At 44.4% G+C, this 21,335-nt stretch overlaps 1 protein-coding gene across 2 annotated transcripts in view; it reads left to right on the forward strand.

Annotated features, from left to right (window-relative positions):
• LOC149461455 (SWI/SNF-related matrix-associated actin-dependent regulator of chromatin subfamily A member 1) overlaps positions 1–21,335 on the forward strand; it is a 277,776-nt gene that overhangs the window by 182,368 nt on the left and 74,073 nt on the right. For both annotated transcript variants that reach the window (XM_089678297.1, XM_089678296.1), the window contains exons 16-19: positions 5,910–6,029; positions 7,969–8,079; positions 10,582–10,695; positions 19,171–19,293. In XM_089678297.1, coding sequence (XP_089534423.1) covers positions 5,910–6,029; positions 7,969–8,079; positions 10,582–10,695; positions 19,171–19,293 — 468 coding nt within the window. The remainder of the gene's footprint in view (positions 1–5,909; positions 6,030–7,968; positions 8,080–10,581; positions 10,696–19,170; positions 19,294–21,335) is intronic.

Below are 21,335 nucleotides of genomic sequence, written 5' to 3' on the forward strand. Positions count from 1 at the left end.
ACAGGGATAGGTGGAAGACATTGGAGATACGCATCCCAGGAGGAAGAGCAAGGGCATAGGCAACCAGGTTCACCCTGCGGAGGATGCGGAAAGGACCAACAAAACGGGGAGCCAGTTTCGGTGCGGGCACCCGAAGATTGAGGTTACAAGTGGACAACCACACCCGATCTCCAAACTGGTATGAAGGAGCGGGCAACCGTCTATGATCAGCCTGAAGCTTCTGGCACTGAGCTGAGTCCTTCAAGGACCTCTGGATCTGCCCCCACGAGGAACGCAGGGCAGCAAGATGGTTATCCACAGCCGGAATATTCTGTGGCGAGAACAACTCAGGCAATACAGCGGGTTGGAACCCATAGTTGGCTATGAAGGGAGACATCCCGGAGGAGGAGTTGACAGCCGAGTTCCTCGCAAACTCTGCCCATGGCAGGAGATCGACCCAATTGTCTTGATGGTCAGAGATATAGCAGCAAAGGAATTGTTCCAGGGCCTGGTTGGAACGCTCCGCAGCCCCATTGGACTGCGGGTGTCGGCCGAAGAAAAGGAGAGCTTGATACCCAACTGGGAGCAGAAGGCGCACCAGAACCTGGACACAAACTGGCTGCCACGGTCGAAGACAATCACCTTAGGCAACCCATGCAAGCAAAAGATCTCCCTGGCGAAAACCGTAGCCAGTTCTTGCGCAGTCGGCAATTTCTTGAACGGAACACAATGGCGCATCTTGGAGAAACGGTCAATGACCATAAGAATGACCGTATGGCCTCGAGACGCAGGGAGGTCTACAATTAAATCCATGCCCAGGTGTGACCAGGGACGCTCCCTATTGGGAATGGGTTTCAGAAGGCCCAATGGAAGATGCCGAGGAGATTTATTCTGGGCACAGAAAGAACATGCCGCTACATATGAGGCGATGTCGCAACGGAGAGATGGCCACCAGAACAAACAAGAAACGACCCAGGACAACTGGTTCCTCCCTGGATGACCGGCGGTCTTGGAATTATGGTAGGTACGCAGCAAGCGGATGCGCAATCCCTCAGGTACGAAACATCTACCAGTCGGTCTCTCAGAGGGAGCATCAGTTTGAGCCGTCAAAATCTGCTCCCCAAGGGGAGAAGTCAGGCTGGTACGAATGGTAGCCAGGATCTGATCCGGCAGGTCGTCTCAGAGTCCTCCCTGGACAGCTCAGAGAATTGCCACGACAAGGCATCAGCCCTGATATTCTTGGAGCCAGGCAAATAGGAGACCACATAGTTAAAACGCGACAAGAACAGAGCCCATCTGGCCTGACGGGGCGTCAACCTCTTAGCTTCCAAGAGATACGTCAGGTTTTTGTGGTCAGTGAGAATGAAAACCGGAACCGCAGAACCCTCGAGCAGGTGCCTCCATTCCTTGAGAGCCTGAATAATGGCAAACAACTCCTTGTCTCCAATCTGGTAGTTGCATTCTGCGGAGGAAAGCTTCCTGGAGTAGAACCCACAGGAAAGTAGGGGTCCATTGGGCGACCGACGCTGAGACAGGAGGGTGCCTACTCCCGTCTCAGATGCATCAACCTCGAGGACAAACGGCAACCCAGGATTGGGATGAGACAGTATCGGAGCCAAAGCGAAGGCGGATTTCAGAGCTTCGAAAGCTAAGATGGCCTCGGATGACCACTCGTGGGGATTACTGCCGTTCTTGGTCAGATCTGAGAGAGGCTTGGCCAGCGTGGAGAAGTTCCTGATAAACTTCCGATAATAGTTGGCGAATCCCAAAAAGCACTGAATGGACCGAAGACCACTGGGACGAGGCCACTGCAGAACCGCCAAAACCTTCTGAGGGTCCATGGAAAATCCCACAGCGGAAATGATGTAGCCCAAAAAGGCAACCTGGGATCGGTGAAATTCACACTTCTCGAGCTTACAGAAAAGCTTGTTCTCACGTAATCGTTGCAGCACTCGCGTAACATCCTGGATATGAGACTCCGTGGACGCAGAGTTAACCAGGATGTCGTCCAAGTAAACCACCACGCACTGCTGCAACAAGTCAAGAAAGACATCATTAATGAACTCCTGAAAGACCGCGGGCGTGTTACACAACCCGAAGGGCATAACCAGGGATTCATAGTGGCCGGTTCTGGTGTTGAACGCGGTCTTCCACTCGTCGCCCTCCTTGATCTGTACAAGGTTGTACGCAGCCCTAAGGTCGAGTTTAGTAAAGATCGTTGCTCCCTTGAGGCGGTCGAACAACTTGGTTATCAACGGAATTGGGTAAGCATTCTTAATCGTGATTCGGTTGAGACCCCTAAAATCAATGCAAGGCCTCAATTCACCGCCGTTCTTTTTCTCAAAGAAAAAGCCAGCTCCTGCTGGAGAAGTAGACTTGCGAATGTGCCCCCGGGAAAGCGCATCCGCAACCTACTCCTCCATGGCCTGATTCTCCGCAACCGAAAGAGGATACACCCTGCCACTCGGAGGAGTGGCACCGGGTTGTAAGGTTATGGCACAATCGTATGGACGATGAGGAGGCAGAGCACCGGCGCGCACCTTGTCAAACACGTCCAGGTACTCTCCATAGTCAGTGGGCAACACAGAGTCCGAGGAGGCAAACAACACCTTAACAGGTCCACGGATGCAACCGTCCCCACACTGTGGAGACCACGAGAGAATCTCGGCCGACCTCCAATCAAAGGTCGGATTGTGCTTCTGAAGCCAGGGATATCCCAAAACCACGGAGTAGTGCGGGGAAGAAATTACCTGGAAACCGGCCAACTCCCTGTGCACAGCCCCAATAGCTACTTTCACCGGCAGGGTCTCGTGGGTAACCTGCGGCGGTTGCAGGGGCCTGCCCTCGAGGACCAATGGAGTATCTTGAGCCTGCAGAGGAATGGAGTACTGGGCAGCAAACGAACTTTCCATAAACAACCCGCCAGCCCCAGAGTCTACCAACGCCTGGGCCGTCACCGAATCTTCCGCCCAAGAGAGGACAACGGTGATTAGCAGTTTATGTTTGCGGGAAACCGGGGACAAGGAAACTCCACCCAAGATCTGCCCCCGACAGGATCTCAGGTGCGAGCATTTCCCGGACGGACCGGACAGGACTGCCGAAAATGCCCACTGAGACCACAGTACAGGCAGCGACCCTCCCGACGCCGAGAGGCCCGCTCCCCCTCAGAAAGGCGAGCAAACCCCAGCTGCATGGGCTCACCGCCAGACAAGCCATCCCCAGGAGGCGTGGGAGGAGAGGGAGGAACGGGTGGGAAAGAAAACGTAGGCGCCAATTGGTTAGGAGGCCTCCGTGGATACTCCTTAAGTGAAGGCCTCTACCTAAGCCTGGTGTCAATCAGGATTAGGAAGGAAATGAGTGCTTCGAGCTCCACAGGCAGTTCTTTGGCTGCAATCTCATCCTTCAACGCATCTGAGAGACCATGAGAGAAAGCAGCCACCAGAGCCTCATTGTTCCAACCCACCTCTGCCGCCAGGGTGCGAAATTCTATGGCGTACTCGGCAACGGTTCGTGAACCCTGATGCATGGACATCAGCAGCTTAGCAGCAGAGGCAGAGCGAGCAGGCACACCAAATACCGTACGGAAGGAGGCAACAAAACCGGCAAACTCGTGAATCACAGGGTTATTGTTCTTCCATAAGGGATTTGCCCAGGCCAAGGCCTTGTCCGAGAGCAGCGAGATTAGGAAGCCCACCTTTGACCTCTCAGTAGGAAAAGCGTGTGGTATCAATTCAAAATATATGCCCACTTGGTTAAGGAAACCCCGACACTGACCCCCAAAGCGCTGTGGAAGGGGGGCTGAACCAGTCATACCTCTGGGCACCGCAGGTGTGGCAGCAGATGCAGAGGTAGGCGCAACAACCGGAGCAACAACGGGAGCGACCACAGGAGCGACAACCGGCCTAATAGCACCAGGAGCAAGGTGCGCTGTGCGTGCAAGCAGCGTCTGCAACACCTGAGCGAACTGATCCAACAAGAGATCCTGCTGATCAAGTCTGGCAACCAACATAGGGAGCGGGGGCGTACCTGCACCGTCAGGATTCATGGCATTTGTGTAGTGTCAGGGAGCGAGGAGCAAGACACACAAGGAGGTGCAATTAAAGGTAGGTTTATTAATATAAAAATAAGACAAGAGTCTATGCAAGTCCAACAGCGGAAATCGTAGCCAAAGCCGGGGTCAAGAGTCAGGAAGAATCGTCGCCAGAGCCGGGATCAGGAGTCAGGAAGAATCGTCACCAGAGCCGGGATCAGGAGCCAGGAAGAATGGTCGCCAGACAGAGCCGGGGTCAGAAGCCAGGAGGAGTCTTAGCCAAAGCCAAGTCGGTATCCAGGAAAGCAATGAGTAGCTAAACAGGAGCTTGCTGTTGTGCAACAGACAGGACACGAATGCAATGGACAGCCACAAACAGCAGACTTATATGTGATTAGCCGCCACCTCCTGGGGGAGGAGCCGCAGAGGGCTGAAAGCATAAAGGATCCCACAATGCTTTGCAGACACCTAAGATGGATGCCAGCACATGGAGCAGCACAAGGTCTGAGGAAAGGTACGACCTTGACAATCTGGGAGGGACGCTAGCACTATCTGAAGTCACTGGTGACTCTAATACAGTGATCAGTAAAAAAATCAATACACTGTACTAATGACACTGGTGGGAGGGCAGTGAAGGGATTAACTGGGGGGCGATCAGGGGGTTAAATGTGACCTAGCTGTGCTTTTACTGTAAATGTGTGCTGTTTTTACTCATGTGGATCTGCTTTCTTCCCTCTCTGGGGCGTAATGTGCCTAGTGAGAAAAGATTGCATAATTTCCTGTACCTGTGTAAATGTTAACACAGGTACAGGATGATGTGTGATGGGCCAGGGATCAATCAGCAGGTCCAGGCCGCACATCACTGGTTCACAAACACATTGATTGATCTCTGGGGCACTAAATCATGGCACCAACACGGCTGCAGGCGCATGGAGGGAGTGTGAATCATGTATATATATGTGTTTATGCGCATATTACTGCTATAGGGCAGACCTTAAGCGCTTGAAGTGTTTATGAAACCTCTGTCAAGCTTTTATCACTGTTTATTACTTACTTTTTGGTCATACTTCTCTTGTGAGTCACAGCACTGCATTTACTTGTGAGCCAGAATCAGCCGATCGCGAGCTAAAGCCCGCCTTCTATTGATGTCACAGAGCCGCTCCAGGATCTAGAAGGATCCTGACAATATCAGATGCCTGGTGCCTGATCAGCAGCTATCTCAGCCTCTCAGCGCGCCGCTGAGAGCCTGAACCAGCAACTCCCACCCTTTGCCCAGCCCGATGCTATGGAATAAGGAAAACCCCTGCACTATTTGGTTTATAGACCCCAGTCAATTCTGCTTCTTCATATTCCACTAAGGAAAAAGTATTTTTTTAGTAATATAAAAAGTAAATAAAAAGCAACACAGATATTTCAGACAGAATAGTAATTTAATTCATCAAATAAATATTATTTAATACACAACTGGAGATGACTATACGTTTTAAGAAATTATTTACGCATAGATTAATTATGAACCAAGAAAGGTCATTCTAGACTTTTGTACAGATAATTGGCTTATAAGTGGGCTATCCCTGACTTCAGTGGCTGAAAGATATCCTGTTGAACATAGCATGCCCGCGCTTTTCATGCTTTTCATGTATTCACTCATGTTGTCACCTGCAAAATATATGCATTTAGCTCCCTTTCCAAATATATAGATCCAATCCAAACCTTAACCATTTTGGTTGTGTGAGCCACTGCTGTATGTACTGCAGGTGAAATGACTATTCCTTTAAAATGGATTTTATGTCTGTACATCATTCTTACAGTTGTCAAATTTAAGGGGAATATTTGATGATCTGTGAACTTACCTTCTTTTTCCAGTGTATAAATCTGAAAATGTTATTTCTTTTTTTAGACTGCTGAAATGGCAGAGCGCTTGCAAAAGATGGGAGAAAGCACTCTCAGAAATTTCTCTATGGATACAGAAACAAGTTTATATAACTTTGAAGGAGAAGATTATCGAGAAAAGCAAAAGGTAAAATTTTGTTTGCAAAAGTTATATACTGAATCATTTATATTATCAGGTAAAGTGTGAAGGAAATATTTTCTTAGGCCCTAGTACAGTGGGTACATTTGCCACCGGGACTTAAATTGTAAGATCAGTGTGATGTCTGATGGGCAGGTACACCCTTGTTTCTTCCTGCTGAAAACATTGGCATTAAAGACTAACTCCAGCTTTAGCAACATGTTACATGTTACACTCTTACGTAGGCTGTAACTTGTTGCTAAGCAGTCCCCCCCAGGGTATCTCCCTTCACCGTGACAGTGTGTGGGTGTGTTTCTTCCTTGCAGCAGATGTCACTTTTGAAATTGTGGCAGCTGTGTGGTGCTCTGCCCGCACAGCTGCATCATTCATTCACAGAGGTCTGTATGTATTCTCAATGGAATATGAGTGTGGTGATCACTGCACTCAGTCCACTGACACTTCCTCCAGCTCTGCAACTAAAAGTTCAAACAGAGGTATAGACAGAAAGCTGGAGGAAGAGTTTGCAGGAACCTGACACTGCAAAGCTTTGCAGGCTCCTGTGAATAAAAATAATAAATGCACATTTTTTTTCCTGCAAAAATATGCACATTTATCATTATTTTTTTAAGTGAACTTAGGCTTTAGAGCCTGCTCTCTACTGAAGCTTTTGACATGTGGAAAGAGAGGAGGTTTCAGTCTGTGAAAAGGCTATGTCACTACAGCTCACAAAGGTTTTTACTGATTCACTAATAGTGTTGAATGTTATTGTTGCAGTCATGCAATCAGCTTTTCATGTTTGGTGCACATGTAGTTGTAGCAACTTGTGTCATACAGTTGGCTGGAAAGTTGGATGAAACATTTTATCCACTGTTATTTTTGTCTCTGCTGATAAAATAGAAATGAATATCTTAATCTTTAGACCCCTTTCACACGAACTGACTGATTGGGTCCGCCTGCCAATTTTTCAGGCAGACCTGATTGGATCCTCCATTGTTCTGTATGAAGCTGCAGGCGTAAACGTACATGTGAGCATTTACACCCGCCTACATCCGATCCACTAAAAACAAATGGATGGGAATCTGCTCATCATTCATCTAGCAGATCGGCTAACAGTCGGGTGTAAATAGACAAGCAGTGCATTTACATTTGACTGCCCATAGAGGAGAGCAGGCTGTGTCTGTTTCTGCTCTGCATAAGCAGAGAAGACACAGATCAGCCATATGCCTTATGCAGGCCATAGACAGGTCGTTTATCGGCCAAATTTTTCCCCGCATGAAAAATCGGCCAATATTCACGCCGTTAGTGGGGCCAGCCCATCAGCCATTTTTTGCGGATCTTCTTGTTTAGTTGTATCAGTCATGCTGGAAAATCCACGAAAAATGGCTGTTTTTCGTCTACATTGGTGGCAGCATCGGCAATGGGTCTGAAAATTCGGCCGATAAACGGCCCGTCTATGGCCTGCCTTTCTCAGCAGAGATCAGTGGACAGATCCCCTGCTGAGCAAGCAGACTCCAGGTGGAGTTCGCCACAGTACGGAAGGGACCTTACTGTTTTGTATTTATTGGTTGTTGTATGAAAATCTTTACCATGTGTGCCTCTGAACTTGTTATATCATAGTTGTAAAGATGATTAAGATTAGCTTGAAACATTTTTTTAAAAGTAGAACACAGTTTAAAATGTGAATCTTCTTCTTTAAATGCAGAATGCTTGATGCATTAAAACATGCCACACAGCCATATTTGCATTATAACATTCTTATGTTACCTTAGTATACAGTACATTGTCTTTCCTTTAGTGATAGTAGCTGACTCATCAAGTAAATCAAAACTTAATTTGATTTCTTGGTATACAGGCCTAATTGGCCACTTAGATCTCATAATGTTTTTTTACAGCTTTCACTAAAGTGGATACATTTTTTTAAGTGCTGCTTTTTCTTGTATGTATTTAGCTGAGCATGTTGGAGTGGATAGAGCCCCCGAAACGGGAACGTAAAGCCAATTATGCAGTGGATGCATACTTTAGAGATGCCTTGCGTGTCAGTGAACCAAGAGCTCCAAAGGTAAAACTACCAGCATTATCAATATGATGACTGAAACAAGTTTGGTCTATATTAGGGGTCTCCAAACCTTCTAAACAAAGGGCCAGTTTACTGTCCTTTAAATTTTCAGGGGGGCCGGATTGTGGCCAGTGGGAGTAGAAGATGCCCCAATGGAGAATAAATCTCAAGCTTGGTAATTAATGGGAGGAATGTGCCATTCCCCTTATTTGCCGTCAGTGGAAGGAATGGTGCCTCATTGTTAGTGTCAGTGGAAGAATAGTGCCACGTATCAATGGAAGGAATAGTGCTTCATATCAGTGGGAGGAATAGTGCCCCAAGGGCTGCATAACGGCAAGCAAAGGGTCACAGTTTGGAGACCACTGGTCTATATGAACAATCTAATTTTTATATTTTATATTTTCGTGTTTTTCACATCCAAAATTAGGAGGCTTTTATATGATAAGTATAAAGCATAAATAATTATTTACAAACACACCTCAGAGAATGGATTAGTTATCTTCTATAGGTGTCACTGGTGGATGTGTGTAGTTTATTGAGGAGTAATAAGAATAAGGGATGTTTTTTTTCATAAATCAAAAAAGTGACAAATATATGTAAAAAATCTTCTAAATCATTGCTCAGTCAGTAGCTGCAGGGACCCGTATGGCTCTCACAAGCTAAGAATATGATAAGCTTAGAATTACAAATTTTTCTAAACAAAAGAGTACTTCGTTAAATGTTTTCAATTATTATCACTATTATTTAATGAAATACCACATTAATATGGACAACCTTGCTTATTTAAAGCAAAATATAACCTTTAGTGAACCAGAACATTGATTGTAATAATTATGGTTTTTGGCCTGTTGGGACTCACTAATACATAGCTAGTGGTTCTGGTCATCATATGATGTCCCACCCAAGTGATTTCACTGGATTACCAAGCATAGTTGGTGAGAGTTCAGGTAAGGATTCTTGTGAAATGTATGTGAATAACCTTCTACAAAACAAGAAAATGCTTGGTAGTGCTGTCTTTTTATGGTGGGGTGCTCCATTCATTGGGTTTTCTAAAGCCTGTGCAGAGTTAGAACACCAACCCATTGTTAGTACTGTTTTAGAGAATATGACAATGACATTTATGTTTTACACACATATTGTAACTCTGCCAGAGCTTAACATGCTGGTCCTGCCACGGTAATAGGAACACAGTATTGTGACGTACGTGCCCAAAGTCTTAAAGGCAAACTGTAATGAGAGAAATCTGTGTGCTGCCATTTCCAATGCTTTTGTAGATGTCAGTTCCTTAACTGTCATAGCCATCCCCCAGCTTTATTATTTAATGAATGAATGACCTGGAACAAGAAGGCAGGCAAGTCCTTCCATTCCAAGCTTACTTGTTCTAGGTTAGTCTCTCTGTAAGTAATGACACTCCAGAATACACCAAAATATTTAGTTAGTTGCCCTAACAATGAAAAAATGAAAAAGGACTATTGTATTTTTCACTCCATAAGATGCACCTGACCATAAGACGCACCTAGATTTTAGAGGTGGAAAACAGGAAAAAAAATATTCTGAACCAATGGACTGCAGACATAGTACAGGAGATGACCAGAGACAGCAGACATACTACAGGCGATGACCAGAGACTGAGGACACGGTACAGGAGATGATTAGAGACTGCGGACACGGTACAGGAGATGACCAGAGACTGTGGACACGGTACAGGAGATGACTAGAGACTGTGGACACAGTACAGGGGATGACCAGAGACTGCGGACATGGTACAGGGGATGACCAGAGACTGCGGACATGGTACAGGGGATGACCAGAGACTGCAGACATGGTACAGCAGACCAGGGACTGCGGACACGGTACAGGGAATGACCAGAGACTGCAGACATGGTACAGCAGACCAGAGACTGCGGACACGGTACAGAAGACCAGAGACTGCGGACATAGTTATAGAAGACCAGACACTGCGGACCTTTGGGGAGCTGGGGGGGGGGGGTAGGGGGGTAGCGGTTACCTGAATTTGACAGGTACCTGCTTCCACTTCCGCAGAGTTGTCCTTCCCCCTCATCTTCTGGGACATGTGACAGGTCCCAGAAGATTACAGGGCCATTCACAAAGCTCGGCGCTTCCCACGCATGCGCAGTGGGCACCCGGCTGTGAAGCCACAAGCTGTCACAGCCGGGTGCCCATGCCGGCAACGGGGAGAGAAGACTGAGGACACAGCTGGACCGAGGAACAGGTAGGACCGCTGAAGGTCTGCAAAAAAGAGCCGAGCGACCAGCATGGTATTCTAACACGGGGGGAATACCGGGCTGGCCGCTCGATATTCGCTCCATAAGATGCATAGACATTTTCCCCCATTTTTTTGGGGGGGGGGAAAGTGCGTCTTATGGAGCGCAACATACGGTATTTAGCAGTTAAGAGGGAGGGATGATTTGGATCCATAAGTCATTGTTTTTATTTGTAAAATTTTAGCAAATTATTAACATTATTATTTTTTCTATCTTTAAGGCACCCCGGCCCCCAAAGCAACCAAACATCCAAGACTTTCAATTTTTTCCCCCTAGACTGTTTGAGCTGTTGGAGAAAGAGATTCTTTATTACAGGAAGACAATTGGATATAAGGTAAATTTAAACAAGATCCACATGAAACTTCACAAACCTTAGCTTTTGTTATGGTAGGGTAAATCTCATTCATTTTGTATTTTAAAATTATTTATCTTTGGTTAGTGTTTTCATTCTTCTGATTGAAACTATGGTAACAGATATTCAAATGCCCTGTAAATGAAGAGGTTACTAAAGTTATGAAAATTCTCGTACGACAGAATGCAAATCTGGAAGCGATTTAATGTATTGTATTGTAATGTATTCTTTCGTTTCTGAGCATGCATGGTCTTGGTTTCTTGATTTTTTTGGAACGAATACTGTTCTGATTAAACAAAAATTGTTTGATCTCTCGTTGTATTAGAAAAAATTTTTGTGCTTGTCACTTCAAATATTGTCACATAATCTGCCATGATCGGCTGTCATAAGCTGTGTACTAACGATCAGATTATCGTACGATCCCTCCAAAAGCGATTTTTTTTCATACGATTTTCTGATCGTGTGTACTAGGCATAACTTTCGTTATTAAGTCTGATAAAGTACATATTTTTATAGAGTTTGTTTGAACTTGTATATTTATTCATTTGTAGTGCAGTCATGTTAGTTTCATAAAATATATGAGCAACATGCTATCACAAAGCAAAGCACATATACAATATCTGTAGTGTTTACCTGTCTCTCTGCAATGCTCTAAGTGTCTTCTCTCTGGTGTTTTGTTCCCCTATTATCAGTATGTTTTATTTTTGACATGTTGTCCCGACACCAGAGATAAAATGGTGATGGGGAGGAGAGCTTAGCACACATCTTGTCTATTCATAACAGCTCTGCATGGTTCCTTCCTTCCTGTGCCATGTGTGAAGGGGTGCGTGTCCCTTTCCTCCAGTCAGCTCTCACACACTGTACAAGAGCTGCAACTGCAGCTCCCTACCCCCTCCTCTGTGGTACTGACATATGCAAAAGGATGTTATCTAAATTCAGCACTTTTTAAGGAATGTAAAAAGAGAAGAATGTAGATAAACAAGTAAAACTTATGTAGGAGGATTTGTTTAATCTCTGTATCATCTGAGGCTATTCACTTCACTGGGTATATAAGAGGGTTTATAACCACTTTAAGGCTGTGTTTTCATTAAGGCTAGATTCACACTGCTGCATTATTTCAATGCTTGTGCAGTGCCATTCTGAATGGCACTGAAACACACTTTCCCAATGCACCTGCAATGCAGCACACCACAAAGTTTGTTAATGCATATTTATCTGTGCATTTTGGTGCATTAGGCAGCCCATTCATGTTTTAACGCATGTGTGTTAAACGCATTTTAATTCTCCTACATGGAGAGTAGAGATCATTGTTGGAGGGCCTTGGGCCCTCTTGGATTGCAACAGGTGGGACACCCTGACTTTCTGCTGCAGGTACCTTCCACTGGGAATGGAGTATATCCGCAGGATTTTGTTTGACCTTTTCACCTGGAATTGGTCCTCCTCCTTTGACTGACCTGCACACCTCTTTGGGAAGGCCCTCCAGAAAACCTTGTATTGCCCTTCCTCAGCATTCTTCTGCTGGCCCCAGCATCACTTAGTGATATCAGAGAGTATGTTTAGTTGCATCCTCAGTGTTTTTTGGTGGTTCCTACCTCACTAGTCTGGTGTTGAGGTCTAACCTTTTGCCTACCTGTTAGAGGGTGAATCCATTGCACCGTACACCCTCTGTTTTGTTGACTTTGTGGGATCAAACACTTGAATTCTCTAGTGGTCTGAGAAGTCACTTCCTGTCCCGTGGGCTGAACCTTTGGGTTGTATAAATAATGTACATTTGCTGATGTACCTCACTTAGTGAAATTGGTTTTCTGGCTAGGTAACAACCATTAGTCACTGAATTTATATCCCCTTTATCCTAAAGGGTGTAAGACCATAGACCAACTGGTCTCTGTTGCCTGGACCTGTTTTTGTATTAGGTTCCCTCTTGGGACCTGTTCCTTCTTAGGGTTTTCCCTAGTGTTTTTTTCCCTGTTGACCACATCAGATTTTGGGGTTCCTTCTTTCTTATTTTGGGATTTTTTGTTGTTGTTTGGTGGGTTCTGGTTTTTCAGCTTCTATTTGGCTCACATTTGGTGTTCTCTTCTGTGTGGAGTCATTCCCTCTGGTGACCTTCTGCATCCTGGTCAGGAACATCAGACTAATCCTCTCTGCTCCTGCTTTGTTCACATTAACAGGTTCCCCTATATGGCAGGGGATCCTACCGCATCCAGTCTGTCAAGTGAGGTCTGTTGGTGGTTTTGGATTATCTTAATTTTACAGTACAGGACACAAGCAAAGATAATAATAGACCCTGGCTATAGGCTTGTACGTTCAGATGATTGGGCACTGACAAGCTTTCAAGGACAGGTTAAAGGGTTTCATTCGTGGGGGCATTTGCCATATTCTGGACTTAAAATCCCTCAACAAATACCTCCACATTCCAGAATTGTACATGGAATGTTCAAGATCAGTTATTGCCTCTGTCCAGCAAACATAGACATTGTAGATGATCATCTGCATAATCTGTGTTTATCCTCCTCATCAGTGCTTACTGGACTTTGCAGTGGCAGATAATTTCTGCCAGTTGTTGTACTGTCTTTTGGGCTATCCTCTTCTCCAAGAATATTCATAAAAGTCCTACTACCTCTTCATGCCCTTCTCAGAACTCAGGTCATCCAGGTCACAGGTTATCTGGATGAATTGGAACAAGCATACAACTTCTTTTGACCTGCCTATGCTTTTATCCATCCAAGTAAGGAATTACCAACTTGCTGGATTTCCAACCCAGCCATGACACTGGAGAAATCCTTCCTTCCCTATCACTGGAAAGTGATTACATCAAATGCTAATCCTTTGGGATGGGGGGGAGTGTTCCAGTCGCTCACGGTACGTAGAATATGGTCACTTGCAGAAACCAAACTTCCCAATAACATCCTGGAGCTCAGAGCAGTAAAGATGTCTCTGCTACACTGGACCCCCTTCTAATTGGGAACAATAAGACAGCGCCACTGCTGTTTCTTAGATCTACCACCAAGGGGGCACCAGGAGTCTTGCAGCCCTGAAGGAAGCAAGCTGGATCATCCTTTCATGGATAGAGACTCACTCAGACATATTCAATTTGATGTGTCAGAAATGGGCGACCGCAGATGTAGACATCCTGGCCTCCAGATTCAATAACAAGCTACCTCAGTTTGTGGCTAGGACCAAGAATCCTCTAGCACTGACCCCAGATGCTATGATAATCCCCTGGTTTCAGTTCAGGACAATCTATGCCTTTCCATTAGTGCAAATTCTACATACCCAATTCCAAAAAGTTAGAATGCTATGTAAAATCTACATGAAAATAGAAAGCAACAATTTGCAAATCTCATAAATCCATATTTTAGGCTTGGTTCACGATGCCGCTACCCCGTTGTCGTGCGATTTCCAGCATGCAGTGCAACTTGGTGATTTTGATGTGACTTACTTGCGATTTTGATGCAACTTACTTTTCATTGCAACTTTATAGATAAAAAGCATTCATATGTGACTTTGATGGATCAGTGTTTTTTTAAACCTCACCTCTCCTCCATGGCTATCTTTGCTGCCTAAAAACTTCCTGCGAAGCATAGTCCATTCACACCTGAGAGCAACGGAAATGCTCACATTTTTCAAGCATAAACATGTGTTGCACATAGGGCAGCCCATTCACTTAAATGGGCTGCACTACAGGCGACAAATGATCCAAAAGAACATTTTCTCAGTGTGGGATGAATTCTGTCTGTCTCTGGACAATGTGATTTTGTTAAATCCCAGAATGAAATTTACTCTATCATAGTGGTTTCTGTCCTTGGTGTTGTTGGAGGTCAAGTTTTTCTCCCCTTATAATGGAAGGTGTCCTGACGGATTCCAGCCTTCTGGGTTTGGGAGAGAGTTCTGTGCCTTCTGTCTTTTCAGAGTTTCATCCTGGGGTTACGAGCCATTTGCCTGTCATTACTGCCCTCGACCCCCTTCTAACCAGTCATCTGGCCTGAATTCAATCAGACATTGCCACAGCTGTGGCTGACAGTAGCCATTGGGAGGTACCAGAAGTCTTATGGTGAAGATAAAGGTAGAGTCTATATTGTCCTGGGCAGAGCATCAAGTTCCAGCAATTTCCACAGTGCACATTCCTATGCTGAAAAACCGTCTGGCAGATTTTCTCAGCAAACAACCTATGGACTTAAAGGAGTGCTCTTTCTATTTGGAGGTGTTATGAGACATATGTCTGCTTTGGAGAAAGCCGGACATGGACTTGCTAGCTATTTGGCCTAACAAGGAGTTGGACAGATTTGTCTCCAGGACACAGGACCCGACAGCAGATGCCTTGGTGGCACCATGAGATCATTATGCCCAGATCTGTGCCTTTCCTCTGCTGAAGCTTTTATCTCATCTACTTTGAAAGATTGAGGCCAGTGGCATTCATTTCATTATTATAGCTCCAAATTGGCCTTGGAGAGTGCGGTATGCTGACCTTGTATGTATGCTTGCTTTGTGGGCTCTACCAAATCAGCCACCAGGTCTGTCATCTCAAGGACTGATATGCTAGCCAACTTTTTGCTGGTTTTGAAACCCAGGTTCTGAGTGACAGTAAGTTTGTATTCAGCCACCCTGACCATGCTTAACCTCTTCCCACACGGCCTATGGCCGATGGGACTGGCAGGAACACCAGTCTGCTTTCCCTAAGTTCAAACTCCTTCCTTTTTCTCAGTCATTGACTTCAATGGCATGGTTTTAAAGCCAACTCATATCCACCTTGCCCTAGACCAGGGGTGGGCAAACTTTTTGACTTGAGGGCCGCAATGGGTTCATATATTGGAACCGGGGGCCGGACCAAAAGTAGATAAATTATGTGTATGTGTCATCCATTGTAAGTATAGTAATATTCCCCCATAGTAAGCATAGTAATTAATCCCCCATATAGTAATTCATCCCCCATAGTAATTCATCCCCCCTATAGTAATTCATCCCCCATATAGTAATTCATCCCCCATATAGTAATTCATCCCCCATAGTAATTCATCTCCCATATAGTAATTCATCCCCCATAGTAATTCATCCCCCATATAGTAATTCATCCCCCATATAGTAATTCATCCCCCGTAGTAATTCATCCCCCATATAGTAATTCATCCTCCATAGTAATTCATCCCCCATAGTAATTCATCCCCCATATAGTAATTCATCCCCCATATAGTAATTCATCCCCCATAGTAATTCATCCCCCATATAGTAATTCACCCCCCATAGTAATTCATCCCCCATATAGTAATTCATCCCCCCTATAGTAATTCATCCCCCCTATAGTAATTCATCCCCCATATAGTAATTCATCCCCCATAGTAATTCATCCCCCATAGTAATTCATCCCCCCTATAGTAATTCATCCCCCATAGTAATTCATCCCCCCTATAGTAATTCATCCCCCATATAGTAATTCATCCCCCATAGTAATTCATCCCCCATATAGTAATTCATCCCCCATAGTAATTCATCCCCCATATAGTAATTCATCCCCCATATAGTAATTCATCCTCCATATAGTAATTCATCCCCCATAGTAATTCATCCCCCATAGTAATTCATCCCCCATATAGTAATTCATCCCCCATAGTAATTCATCCCCCATATAGTAATTCATCCCCCATATAGTAATTCATCCCCCATAGTAATTCATCCCCCATATAGTAATTCATCCCCCATATAGTAATTCATCCCCCATAGTAATTCATCCCCCATATAGTAATTCATCCCCCATATAGTAATTCATTCCCCATATTAATTTCCCAAGTCCCCCCTGTGTCAATTCACTTACCTTTGCTCCGCGCGTTCCTCTCGCCGTGTTCCCGCGCCGTTCCGGTGTAGCATGAAAATCTGTCTCCTATGAGCATCTGTCCCCCTCGACGTATCTGCGCATGTGCCAGTTTCAGGCATTAGCAGCCGATCGGCGATCTCCGGCACATGCGCAGATACGTCGAGCGGGACAGATCCTCATAGGAGACAGATTTTCATGCTACACCGGTCTTCAGGGCGGACTGTGAGGGGAGCCTAGCTCCGCGGGCCGGATTAAAAGGTCCGCCGGGCCGTAGTTTGCCCATTGCTGCCCTAGACTCACAAGTCCACGTCCCACATTGTCTGTTATCACAAGACTTTTTTTTCGTGTACACGTTCTCAACTTTCTCTAATAGGTTCTTTATGAGCACCTGGCTCAGGTATTAGCGCTTGTGATATTTTTTCAGTAGCCATTGATTTCCAGCTTTTTAATCTACACCCTTGTGCAAAGTGTTGCCAATGTTGTACCTTTGTTCGGGCCTCCAGTGGCACCGGTGGATATCAATATGGTCTTTCTGTTCTTCAAGGTTTTCTATCTAAACGTCCTGGTGAAGTGTCTCATATTTCTCTTTCGCTCATCAATGGACACAGCAAAGTCAGCGAAATAGATTTTATGATGAGTACAAAAATCCCATTTTCCTTTTGAAAAATGTGGCCCTTTTGTTCATGTTTATCTCACCAAGTCAGCAACCTCAGACATCTTTCGGTACATGTGTACCGCCGTCTATTCAACAGAAGCTGGTCTAACAACTGGCTTTTGTCGAATGGTCTTGCTGGAAAACCAGCATGGCTACAAGCACTGATCAGTATATTCTAACAGCAGGAAGTCCCCCCCATCAGAATACGAAAGCTCAGTGGGAGAGATCCCTGCATCACACACTGTTATTTTGGATTAGGGCTCTGTCAGTTTTTTTTTTGTTCAACCTGAACATGTATACCCAGCTTTAGTTTGCAAACAGTTAAGCATTCATTGGCAAGAGCACCCACCTAATACATTTGGATGAAAAGATGATTTCCATTTAATTCCCTGCAATTTGTGATAATTAAAAAAAAAAAGGTAAGGTGAATGCAGATGCTGGTGTGGCTATCATAAATTATGGCGTCAACCTCCTCCACAGCCTATTTACTTTGGACTAGAATGGCCTCACCACTTGACAGTTCCAAATGGTAAAATGTACCTCTAAATCTCTGCAATTTCCATTTAAGTGTCTATAGCTGGAATTTTCATGCTATATACTTTACAACAGTGTAATAAATATGATAAAGGTAGTGAGCCTGTGGGGTTGATTTACTAAAGGCAAAAAAACTGTGCACGTTGCAAGTGCAGTTGCACTCAGCATGGGTATTTGCTCCAGAGCTTCATATATAAAGTGAAGCTTCACTCTGCAAGAAGGCCCAATCATGTGCAAGAAAAGTAAAAAAGGCAGCATTTTTACTGGCATATGATTGGATGATAGAAGTTGGAAGAGCTTCCCTGCATTTTCTAAGCTTTGGAGCTTACAGAGAGCAACTGTAGTTGGAAAGTACAGTCTGTTTACTTTTAGTAAATCAGCCCCTGTACTATGTTGAGAGAACAGAATCCTGTTGGATTTGGTTGTGTTAGACATACTGTTTGATGCTTTTAGCCAGCTTAATAGATATGCTTTGGGGTTGATTTCGTAAAGGAGTAGAAAATGTTCCTTTAGCTTTGTGAATAAATTGAAGCTTTGTTCCCTTTAGTCATCAAATTATGTTCAAGCAAAAATTATTTTTTTCCTTACTTGATTAGATCAGTAACTTTTACCTTTTTTACTAAGGTAAATAAACAACCATTCTGAAAAATTACTATTCATTTCTCTTTATGTTTAGCAACCCGATGGAATGTGGCATAAAACGTAGACACACACTGACAGGCAGAAATAGAGCTCAATGTTTGGCAGCAGCAGATGAGCACTGACACAAACAGACTGAACTGTGGCAGGGGGAAGATAAAATGGGCCATTGCCTTTATCCTCATCCTTGCCATACACAACATTATAGTTTGGTAACTTTGTGAAATAAAAAACACATTCTATCTTTTAGTTTTTGATGAAGACATTTGTTGATTATGTGATTTATTTACAGTACTTAACAAATACTAATTATTATTTAACCAGCATCTTCCAAAGTTTCTTCTTTATCTTTAGCTCTTCTGTATTGACAAAAAATGGTGTTTTGTTATAGTACTTTAGGTGCTTTAACTGTGCAGCTCAAACTTGTTAAAAAATACTTTATTTGTACAGGTTCTGAGCAATGGTTCTCTGTGTTGCTGCAGCAGGTTGTTAAAAACACAGCAAAAGTGTTTTGTTGTTTGGCTGTACTGCAGTTATATTTTATGGTTAGTATGCTTCTTGTTAATGCTCGTAGTGTTGTAAAACGGGCTGCTTTGTGTCACAGTTCTAAAATGTTCTTACTTCCTAGACTAGGGTTATTAGCACAGGTTTCAGGGTTATTCTTTGTGACAAATTTTTTACTGTGAAAAGTCCATCAATCCTTTTATCAGCTTTCCCTTGCACCATTTCTGTATTATGTGTTTAAAAGATTGATATGAGTGTGAATGCTTAATAACATTGCCATACCACAGCAAATTCTCATCTTAACTTCTGATTTTAGGTCCCCAGGAATTCAGACCTCCCAAATGCATCTCAGGTACAAAAAGAGGAACAGAAGAAGATTGATGAGTCTGAGCCGCTCAGCACTGCAGAGTCAGAAGAGAAGGAGACACTTTTAACCCAGGTATGCAGAAAATATTTCTGTAGTTGTCATGACAAAAGAGGCTGCCTATATTGTCAGTTCATGTGGGCAATTGGGTAATGCTGCATAATAAAACAAAAGAGGATATACAGTAGTGGATGTTACCTTTTATGTTCAGACAGAAAATCACATTACATATCATTGATAATACCGCTTGTAGTAATAAATGGCACATTTTGTATTAGAGTAGTAGGTACTTTCTTTGTGGAAGGGGTGAATATGACTGCACACAAGGACTCTTGACAGAACATGGCTACACTTAAGAACTGACAAATGACAGTAGTTCTGTACAACAAATTAAAAAAAAGGTACAAATCTGGCTAATATGCCTTGAACGAACACTAACTTCAAATAAACTATAGTTTATATATGAAATCCATTAGTATCAGACACAAATAGCTGTATTGTATGTTCCGTGCTGCTTGCGTTTATTGTCTCATATTTAGGCAGGGGGACTCTTTCATCCATTTTTACATCTGTATATGGGTGACTCTTGTTAAAAGTCCTCCTTTGTTTGAGTTATGAGTTATATGTAAGTTATATGTAATTAAAATTAGGCATAGACTGCCTGATGAAAACATAGAAGGACTGATAAGCAAATGAGAACAAATTCTTAAATCTCTATGAGCAATAACAAGTGCTCGTTAATGACTCCTAATTTTGCTGACCCTTGTGTGATACTTGCATTATACAGGCGAATCATAGCATAATTAGACTTTTTTAGATATCCTTAAGCAATGCATTCATGGCACAAAGTTCCAATATCAGAATTCAAAAGAAGCAGCTTGCAGTCTTGGAGTCAATTTGGAGTCTCTATAGCAGGCATCACTAAATGGCGGATGGTTCAGATCTGGTCCGAGGCACTATCTTATTTGGACCACCGCAGTCATGCCATTTTGGAGCTGCTTCCTTCTCCCAGCCTCCACCGCTGTTATTATCGCAGCAGAGAGGGGAGAAGGAGGCAGGACAGTACTGGACTGAGTGCAGGAAGCACAGCAAAACATTGGATGGGGGGCAGGAGCAAGAGCTTCCAGGTTAACGTTTCAAATTAACCAGCAGGGGTTGGTTCTAGAATGCACAGCAGTCCTAGCAACCAATCACTTGTTGGTTAATATGAAAAGTTAACCCCGGCAGCTCCTGCTCCTGCCCTCCATCCAATGCTGTGCTGTGCCTACCGTACTCAGTCCAGAATTGTCCTGCCTTCTGCTCTAAGGTAGGAGAGACAAGGGTGGGCAGAGGAAACTACTGTGGGGAGATGTGATGTGATGTGATGTGAAAGGGGGCAGTGCTGTGCAGGGTGTGGTCAGAGCACACTACTGTGGGGGGGGAGTGTGTGATGTGAAAGGGGGGCAGTGCTATAGGGAGCTGATGTAAAAGGGGGGGAGTGCTGTGAAGGGGTTGATGTAAAGGGGGGGGGGTGCAGTGCTGTGGGTGGTGAGGTAAAGAAGGGCAATGCTGAGGTGGTGATGTAAAGGGGGAGCAATGCTATGGGAGGGGTTGATGTAAAGCAGGGGCAGTGCTGTGAGGGGATGATGTGAAGGGGGGCAGTGCTGTGAAGCGGTAGAGGACAGTACTGTGGGGAGGTGATGATTTTAAATGGACTGGGGTTATGTGAAGAGTCTCAATTACAGATCTCCCCCTCTGTGAAGCTTTTTAAAACAATAACCAAAACGTGAACAGCACTGAAGGAAATAGAAAAGACTCTTGTGCTCCTTAAGTAGATTTTCTGCATACACTGTTGGCAAAAAGCTGAAAAAATACAGATTGACACCTCACGTTATTAACCACTTTCCCACTGCCCTATAGCAGAAGTACTGCTACAGGACAGCAGGGCTGCTCAAAATCACGTATATACACGTGATTTTCATTTCCGGGTAGGGGGCCCGCGCGTGTGTGTGCCGCCCTACCCGAGCCGCTATTGGCGGCTAGAGATGTCAATCACCAGGTCCCAGCCGGCGATTCCCAGCCAGCACTCAATGATCGTTGGGAAAAGCTGACAGGAGTGACTTGTGTGTAAAAAACAC

This window comes from Staurois parvus, unplaced genomic scaffold (assembly GCF_062004578.1).
Source record: "Staurois parvus isolate SC_StPar_1 unplaced genomic scaffold, SC_StPar_1.0 ptg000202l, whole genome shotgun sequence".
Classification (NCBI taxonomy): Eukaryota; Metazoa; Chordata; class Amphibia; order Anura; family Ranidae; genus Staurois; species Staurois parvus.